Here is a 9,936-nt window from a genome sequence, read left to right on the forward strand (position 1 = left end):
TTGGTAATCTTTATGGATTTTATTTTTCTGATACTGTATTATCGTTCAGGATACCACAGTGGGGTCCTATCTACTATTGACGGTACCAGCGCCAGCTGTCAATACAAGCTAGCATTCTGCTAGCATCCTGCTAGCTCTTTTCGCGAAATAGACGCGTTAATCAATTTTACAACATCACGGCTAGTATCGTAAATATTAATGCAATCAGATACTTAAACGAATCTATTACGTGATGCGTTTATAAATTCATGTTTGATTTCTGTCTCGCTTTCTTAGGCTTGTACCCACAACTTGGCTAGCTAGCGTCTAGCTTGTTGTTAGCAGCAGACAGTGCTCTCGGTGCAGCCAGTTATTGTTTTTGGTGCAGCCAGTTGTTCAAGATCGGAAATATCAGAAAACTACAGACAATTAATTAAAAAAGAACATGGTGCTTTACAATCGGCTTAACTACAAACTGCGGATTGAGAATTCAATGCCTTAGATTATGCATCTGTAATTGTATAACTAGAGCTTATTAATATTTGATTCGGTCGATTAGGTTAGGTGCCTTTTTTAATGCATGTTACGTTATGGAAAGAATTTAGACAATTATCTATTGGATTCAAGAGAACATATATCTCCTACTCAGAAGAGCTACACCATTTTACAGGATAGCGTTGTTATACAATTAACCATCCACCATGGATAAGAAATCCTTTGACATTGTCTTGAACGAGATTAAAAAGGTAAGAAATACCTGTCTAGATTTTTAATACGTCCACAAAACGTTAATATCATGTTTTATGTTAATGCGAGTTGAGCTTGTCGAATGTCCTTTTTTCAGTGTGTCCTGACCGACCAGAGGACCAAAGCCATAGAGCAGGTGCATGGGTATTTCTCCAGCGAGCAGGTACATCTTTTCAGTAGAATAACCTGAGACGGTCATTACTAACATCTATTGCAACATGATTCGATGTAGTTATGTAGTTGACATTTCATAGACCTTTTTACATTACAGTGGTCAAGGGGTTCTGGATGTTGCAGCCTCTTGTGTATCTGAGTGGCATGTCTTTTTATTGTGACCGAGTGTGTTACTCCTGCAGGTGATGGAGCTACTAAAATACTTCTCCTGGGCGGAACCTCAGATCAAAGCAGTGAAAGCACTTCAGCATGTGAGTTACTACTACATTAGTTACACTTTACATGGAATGAAACCAGGATGTGAAATACGGGGTGCCTTAGACCCTTTGATAGACACTTGAGACCCCCTGAAAGCATCAACAGCACAATTTTAAGGGGTCTTCTCAAATATTATTGGTCACTGAAAATTGTAACCCTAAAATATATTTTAAAAGCTTACTATTTCTTGTGTGTATTATTCAAATTGCAGACCATTTATTCACAAATATGAATTGGCTCCAGACAAATATTGTTTGTTCATGTATTAATTGTCTTAGCATTAAACAACTTTGAGTGATAGTGACTTTGAAAATGATTATTTTGTCCCACAACTTTTGTTTGACGGAAATCAACCTCTTCTTATTTCCTTTAGAAAATGGTTGCAATTCCAACCACCAAAGTTGCCAATATCTTAAACTGCTTCACCTTTTCAAAAGACAAACTGGTAGTCCTGGAACTGTTAGCACTGTAAGTAGATGATTGGTTTTAAACAAACCTCATGTAATTAAGAACTTGTAACAGACTTTAACGGACAATAATGCCCATTCAATAATTCAAATAACTTTTTGACTGATTCTCGACTGTTGACTGTTGAATTGAATAGGAATATATCGGACGCTGTAAACTACCATCCGGTCGAAGATCTCTTCCGTATTCACCTGTCTGAAAAGAAACGGGCACGCAGGATTCTGGATCAGGTGAGAGCAGTGTGGATCCTCACTCGTTTGTTACATAGGTATTTTTATATCTGCACAACTGGCTAAAGTTAGAAGCAATTCAATATTATCAGGAAGCAGTTGGTATGAGTCACTTTGAAAATCTGCTGGCCCATTGGCTACCTCAAACCATTCCTACGTCTCCCTATACATCAATAACCATAAAAAAGGTAAATGTAGTGCGGCGAGTTCTGATCTGTGTTCAGTGTATTAAATTCCCGTCCTACTCATCGCTTTATGTTATGGTTTTCTGTGCTGGTGTATTGAAAGATGAAGCCTTTCGCCCCAAGAGTGAATCACAGCACCACGTTGGATTCCAGTGTTGTATATAGACGCCAATATCTGTTCTTCTTTTGACTATTCCTATACAACAGTATAAAACCTGGCTTCCATTCCATTTAATTGAACGTTGACGTTGGTTTCCTGACTGGTTTCTCCAACCCCTAACCCAGGTATGCAAAGTGGGCTGCAAGGCTCCCAAGGCTATGATCTCTTCTTGCGGTGTGATGCCAGGGAACCCCTACCCCAAAGGCAGACCCAGCATGATCTCTGGCACCTTCCCTGTGAGTCTACTGTATCTCTTGTTATAGTTCTATATGTGAAAATAGCATGCAGGCACTAGCTTCAACTTAACAAAATATACATTAAATAAAAAAAATAGTATTTTTGCATAAAATGTCCTTGAAAACAAATTAAGATGATGTGTTAGGCCTTACATATTAGGCCTAATACAAATTTCAACTCATTATGCTTCAGCATTCTTGTTAACATCTGCTTGTGTGCGGCTAACAGGGAATGCCACCGGTAAAGAAAGAGGGGGAAAAGAAGGAGGAGAACCCTGCAGCCACAGAGGCCAAAGGTATCGCCTCGCGGATTATCGGCCCCTTTAAACCGGTACGTTGATGCTGTCGATGGGGTGGACCCCTCCCTCTCTCTCTGAACACACTTTCATGTCAAAACCTCAGAAGTTATGATAAAGTAGAGTGATCTAGGCTAGTTAGATGGTCTTATGGTTGGGGTGTTTGACTCCCAGCTGAAGGGTTCTGGGTGAGAACCCCCATGTTCACAGAGTCTACCTATCGGGCATCCTTGAGAAGATACCCTTCTTCTCGTTTCTACAAAGATGTTACACTTTGGATAAAAGGTTCTGCTTAATGACCTGAAAATAATCTTCAGGCAACAGTGGATTGATCAGAGAATTATGAGCTGGTTCATTGATTGGCTGATAGCTGGGTATTCAAACTTTCCCCCTTTTTTTCCAGTTTCCGTCGACCTATAACCCCCAGCGGCCCGTGCCCTACCCTATTCCCCCGTGCAGGCCCCATGCCACCATTGCTCCAAGTAAGAATACACACACACACACACACACACACACAGACACAGACACACACACACACACACACACACAGACACACATCTCATGTAATACAGAACACGAATGCTACAGGGGAAGATAGACAAACAATGGCAACCTATGCTCATCACATACCACTTTTTCTGACCAACTGGAGTGAGATTATACACACACACACACACACACACACACACACACACACACACACACACACACACACACACACACACACACACACACACACACACACACTCTCAAACCAAGAGAACTGAGACAGCCTCAGTTGGTATCAGTTGGCTAGCCTCACATCCCAGCGGAGGTAGCCCAGCCAGGGTAGCTGGAATGTGAGGCCGGCTCAGGCTCGTGTCTAGCGCTTTGCGTACGTAGACCTGTTTCCTAGCGTGCCCCTGAGAGTGTACCCGGGAGTGTGTTCTACCCAGGAGTGTGGGCATACGGTGTTAACGCTTGCGACTGCTACTCAGGTGCGTACAACAACGCGGGCCTTGGGTCTGTGGGAGGAGTTCTTACGGCCAGCATGCCCCCTCCTCCCTACAGCGCCTCCCACAAAGTAGCAGGTAGGATTCACCTGCAGGGTGTTTGTGTGTGTGTGTCTGCGTGTGTGCTTGGGTCTGCATGTCTGCGCGCTTGAGAGTTTGAGTGCGAAAGAGAGACGGAACATACCGACTTTACCCTACAGTTGCTGCCTTAACCATCTGGCTTGGCGCTTCATTGCACTGATGGCACAGTAAAAAGGCGCTCTTTGCAGATAAGAGAATCATATCATTATCAGAATCTAATTTTAAAAACTGTAAGGTTGCAAGAAATGCCCACAAAGTATAATCTAATACTTACCTATTTTCTGGGCACAATGTTATGCACATATTGAAGGTCAGCTTTATCAGATTTGTATGCACTCCATGTGCGTTACACTCACGCTGGCGTCAAAGTGTTTTAGACCTAGCAGGAGACCCGGCAAGGCAGGCAGGGTAAAATTCTTTGTGTACTTTGTAATTTACGATGGCTCTATACTATAGTGCCATCAGGCAGCAGCACTGCTCTCTCTAGAGTCTATAGGGAGCAGTGCTGCTACCCTGCTAGACACACGTCTTTTTTGTTCACAGCGTCACATCGCTAATTCAGAGTGTGAATTTCTGGCATTAAAAAGAAACCAAAACGACCTTCAACTGCTTAAGCTGCTATTGTAATGCGCAATTTTCTATATCTTGTTGATGTGTATAGAACCCCGCTTACCTTGGCCAGCTTTTAAAAGTTGGAGAAACAAACCTATATGTCCTGCTCCAAAACTTGTCCAAAATACAAATCAACATAATATATCATGTAGATGTTAGATGACCATTTTTGATTACACATTTTAGTAATCACTTTGGACTTTTGTTGACGAGTACCTGTTTACTCATGTCCACGTTTGCACCCCTAGATTACATTAGAGACTTGCTGTGAATACGTTGAATGATTTAGCTATGAAAACTGTGGATAATCTCAATGTGAAAACAGTAGAAACTTGCTGTTAAATCACTGGGCATTCAGTAGATAATATCACTGTGAAAACGGTAGTTAGTATTTCTGAGAGTAGTACATCATCTCTATGAATCCAGTGGAGTTTCACTGTGACGACATTAGAATCTGCAGAGACTCTCTGATTTTGGTCTCGCTGTGGAAAGAACCGGGAGTCTCTACTCTCAGCATGGATCATCTAAAGACCAAAGTGGCAAGGTCACGCTGCAGATAAGACATGCAGACCTTTGCTGGGTCACCCTGGTAAGAGTTTTTTAATCTTAATATATTCTACCTGGTTAAATAAGGGTTAAATAAAAGTGTAGTCTTGCTGCAGAGCGTGTAGAATCGCCTTCGGGAGAGTAGAGACTTGCTCATGATGGGAGTAGAGATTGAGACTCTCTGTGCAGATAGAGTAGACGCAATCAGGTGCAGACCAGGCCGTCGCTGTTGGTATTCTTTGGGCCAGAAGCCTTTTTATACCAAATGTCCTTTTGTTTGCTTTCATCTCTTTCTTCTCAGTCCTGCTTAGCTTGTTCTCTTATATCGTTTTGGAGGCTCTTAACACGCATTGCTTTGACTGAAGTAACTATCGCCTCGAAGAGCAATCCTGGCAGTTTTCAAGTATGGTTTTTTTTGAGGTTTGTTGCATATGTTGCCACGTTGACATACATTTTAACAATGATGCTTCCAAATTGTTACCCTCTCACTAGTGTTTCGGTCCGTGTGGCAATTCATAGAATAAACAGCATTTATTATATTTATGTGGTTGAAAACTGTCGGGAGATGCTCTGTAACGGGATGCATGCAATAAGCTGTATGGCTAGTTAGAGCGGCTCTGTCCACATTGTCCCCTCTCTCTCCCGGACCTGCTGGGTCTCGGCTTGGTGCAGCACGGCTCACAGGATGGCCACGGCACTCCTTTTGGCTGTGTGATGTAATATGAACCACTGTCCCCAGCTAACCCTTCTCCCTCCCTTGCCAGGTTACCCCAAACCAGGCAACCACCTGAAGACCACCCCGGGGGTCGAGAGCGGACCCCTGGTTATCCCCCATGGCTCCACGCCCACCACCCCTGGCCCCCAGCAGCCGCTTCCCTCCGCACCCATCACCCCCGTGTTCCCGGGCATGGTGCCCTCCCAGAACCCCAGCACGCCCTGCCCCTCGCCGTCCCCCTCCCCCTCCGTCATCAAGGGTGGGCCGCCGACACCCGGCGCGTCCTCCGTCATCAGGACGCACACGCCCACGCCACAACCCGGCAGCTTCTCCCCGTCGCCCTTCCACACGGGACACTCCCGCTCGGACATTCCCCCTAACTCCAGGGGCCCGGAGTCCCACCCGCAGTCCAGCCCCATGGCCCAGGCCCAGCACAAGGCCTTCCTTCAGTCACTGGACCCTCATTCAGGGCCTGCCTTCCAGGGCATGCTGCCACAGCAGGGCAACCCCGCCGGGTCGGTGATCCGCAGTTACACCCCCTCTGGACCGTCGTCCCTGATTCCCGGAGGCTCTGTTCAGGCCGCCGCCGCCGCCGCGCGGGGCCAGAGCCCCAGGGCGTCCCCGGCTCACATGGCCCACTCCCAGGCCGCCCTGAGCCCCGCGCTGTTCAGCGACCAGCAGCGGACCGTCCTCAGCAGGCACGCCGGGGGCAGCGGCAGCAACAGCCCCGTGCCCTCCGCCTTCAAGGGCACCTCCCGCAGCGGCACTCCCTCCGTCGGCTCCCTCGCGGGGCCCGGGTCGGCCCAAGCAGCCCAAGCAGCCCTGGCCCGCTCCCTCGGTCTCTCCCACCCCTCGGCCTCCCCCCAGGGCTCCCTCCCCAGCCCGGCAGCCATGGCCGGCCTCCACGCGTTGTCCTCCAGCCCGGTGCCGTCACACTATCCGGGCCTCTCCCCCTTCTCCATGGCCTCGTCCCTGCCTCCCTCGTCCCTCCCCTCCAGCATGTCCTCCATGGCTCCCTCCATGTCCAACCAGTCCCAGAACCCCATGTACCCGGGCCTGGCCCCGGGAGGTGGCCCCGCCGGGGGCTCTCCCTTCGGCCTGGGCCTGACCAGCGCCCCCTCCATGTTCACCGGCCACTCCGCCTTCCCAGGGTTCGGGGGATCGGGGGCGGGCAGCCCGGTGTTGTCGTCCTTCATGGGGCTCCCGGGGGCCACGGCGGCCTCGGTAGCCTCAGTGTCGCCCCTCCAGGCGGGGGGCGGGCTGCCCTCCTCCTCGCCCGTCCTGCCGGGCTTCGCCTCGGCCTTCAGCACCAACTTCCAGCCGGGGTAAAGTAGTGTGCTATAGGCGCTTGAGCCATAAGCCTCTGCCATTACGAGTGTGTGTCGATTTGGGCTGCCTTTAACTGTTAATCAAATATGGTTTGGCAACCCTCCACTTTTGATAATAGCTTTAAAAATGGCCGCAGCTGGATGTGGGTCTTTGCGTCTGAAAGTGTCTTGTAAACAGTCTGACTTATTCTTACGTGGTTCTGAAGCGGCCAAAGAGGCGGCAAATGCTAATAACGTGGCATTAAATGCTAAAAACTTAAACCGCTGAGTAAGTTTAAGATCATTATTACTAAACAGGATTTGCCATTTGGTGGATCATTTATCAACAGTGTCGTACAGAAATCCATTCTCAGTATTGGTGGCCCAGAGTGAATCGATGTGTTGCGATGCTGTAAATTGCTTTGTGTGGTTTACTGTATGCGCTCAACACTGGGGTTCAGGTTAGGGTTAGGGTTCTACATGAACATGGCCGACCACAACAGAACAAACCATAATTGAGGGGAATACACTATAGCGCCCTCTGTAGGAGTAAGTCATTAACTTCATCCAATAAGGTTCACACATTCTGGTTTCTGGCTAGACTTAAAAAAAAGAAAGAAAATGCTATGATTAGCTGGTTATACAAGCACCGTGGTATCAAAGAATGGTGATACTAACATGAAGGGATGGTCTGTTGTTCCCCCAGGCTGGGCGGTGGGCTCCAGCCCCCCGGTGGAGGAGGCTTTCCGGGCCTGCTTTCCTTCCCCGGGGTCCCCGCCTTCTCCCCCTCCGGCTCCCCCGCCTCCCTCAGCGGCCTCCACAACCCGGCCATGCAGTCGGCCCTGATGCAGGTATGACGGACACACACACACACACACGCCCACTTCATTATAAAGAGGCACGTCGTAAAAAGGAAGTAGGGGGTTATCACTTTGGAGTTTGAACCATGGACACACACACACACACACACACACACACACACACACACACACACACACACACACACACACACACACACACACACACACACTCGAAGTCTATAGGAAAGCTCCACAAGGCCGCCGGAACTACAGGAGTATGTATATGTGTGAGTGAGGTGTGTTTCTCTGTGCTCCAGGCTCACCCTCAGTCTGCCCTGGACGGCTACCCTCCACAGCCCAACGGCTACCCCAGCTACGGCCCCGGCTCAGGGAACCCGTTCCCCATGCAACCCGGCCTGCACCCCCAGCTGGGCTGGCAGTGAACACACACACACACACACACACACACACACACACACACACACACACACACACACACACACACACACACACACACACACACACACACACACACACACACACACACACACACACACACACACACACACGTCACAATATCAACTTTCACCCCTTAAATCCTCTGTTAATAGCTTTGCCTTGGACAAACACGCATATACATATACATACAATATATACATATACACACAAAGGCGCACCCATGCAATCACACAACAATAGGTACACACACAAACACACTGGTAGTTCAGACCTGAACACGCTTGTTCAACACAGGATGGAAACAGAACGGCTAGCACTGAAACTGCCCAACGTCATTGACTTTGTTTACCCTGAACAAAAACTATGGAATTCGTGGAAGTTGATGTAAAAAAAAAAAAAAAAAAAGCCATGTTTGGCTTTTTCATGGATTGTTCATCATGGATTTTGACAAGAAGTGAGACGAAGCCATTTCAAGGATGAACTGTTAGTGGCGAGGAAGGAGGGTTTTTAAATCTACAATAGAATACAACTAATGTATTACCTCATTTTTGGTCAAGCGACTCTTCTCTAGAACACCGTTGGTCAGGCTGCCATAGCTGCCAATGGCTAACGGATGATTTAAGATGTTTCAATAGGGCTTGTACATTGCGATGTCACATAGCAATGACGGCCACCATTTTGTGAGCATTTGAGCAGTTTTCTTAAGTGATTCATCGTGAAATTAGTCATTATGGGGTACCATTGTCATGTTTGTAACTGCCACAGCGTTTCTCATTTGAGACTTGGTAAAACAACGTTCTCAGGTTACGGTATATTTCCATTGATTTAGTATTTTACTGTACTACAACTCTGAGTCGTCTCGCGATGGTGGAGAATCTGCAACAAAATATCCCATGATGCATTCTGATGTACGAGCCCCAAACGAAATGAATGTTGCATGTTACAATAAATATTGATTTATGTACCCAGTTAAGATAAATGGCCCTCTAAATTGACATACTTAAAATATATATTGAAATAGCAATACCTTAGGTAAGATAAAATAATACCTATTCCAAAATTGCCAAAATACCTTTAGCTTATGGATCCAGCCATGTATGTCGATATCCGACAACACAAGTCCGTAAATGATCGAGAGAGCGAGAGATTATGTGTTCTGTATGGAGAATGATGTTGATGCCTAGGTTAGCATTGTGGATGGTAAGGGAGAGTAGTGATAATCATGATCGAAATTTTATTTTTATTTTTCAAACTTTTACTCCCACCAGTAAACCGTTGATTGTTCAGCGAGAGGAGCGTTTGTGTTCTTGCAATACTATCCACAACCAGGGGGTGGTGCTGTGTAGGGGGGAGGGGGTAGTGTACTAGACGATGCTATTATTTAGGTTTGTTTGATGAATAAACGGTTTCATGTGTATGAACCTGACTTTATATGTTTACAAAGTACTTTTTACAACTGTGATGCAACATTCAAGGGTAATATACAGTGATGAACTGTAGGTGTTTCTGTATTTACTGACACTGATTTCCTAAATGATGCAATGATTCTGTGATGTAATAGGGTTGTATTCCTGAAATCTTTTTGAGTTTGAAATAAACTGTTCTTCTAATACGGGGACTACAATACTTTCCTTTTGTGGGTCTTTATTAAGAAACATTGTTTAGCACTCATTTCGAAAGATCCGTTTATC

At 46.6% G+C, this 9,936-nt stretch overlaps 1 protein-coding gene across 2 annotated transcripts; it reads left to right on the forward strand.

Annotated features, from left to right (window-relative positions):
* Window positions 1–52: 52 nt before the first annotated feature.
* On the forward strand, window positions 53–9,876 carry proser1 (proline and serine rich 1). 2 transcript variants are annotated; one of them, XM_030360097.1, is made up of 12 exons: window positions 53–725; window positions 824–889; window positions 1,083–1,151; window positions 1,532–1,626; window positions 1,763–1,856; window positions 2,327–2,437; window positions 2,667–2,768; window positions 3,137–3,215; window positions 3,711–3,803; window positions 5,729–7,004; window positions 7,693–7,837; window positions 8,104–9,876. In XM_030360097.1, exons 1-12 carry the CDS (start codon window positions 681–683, stop codon window positions 8,227–8,229), a joined length of 2,301 nt encoding a protein of 766 aa, XP_030215957.1. In that variant the 5' UTR covers window positions 53–680; the 3' UTR covers window positions 8,230–9,876. The 2 variants fall into 2 exon arrangements, with proteins under 2 accessions (XP_030215957.1, XP_030215958.1); XM_030360098.1 differs by lacking the exon at window positions 3,711–3,803.
* Window positions 9,877–9,936: the final 60 nt, after the last annotated feature.

The sequence above is a fragment of the Gadus morhua genome, chromosome 7 (genome assembly GCF_902167405.1).
Source record: "Gadus morhua chromosome 7, gadMor3.0, whole genome shotgun sequence".
Lineage (NCBI taxonomy): Eukaryota > Metazoa > Chordata > Actinopteri > Gadiformes > Gadidae > Gadus > Gadus morhua.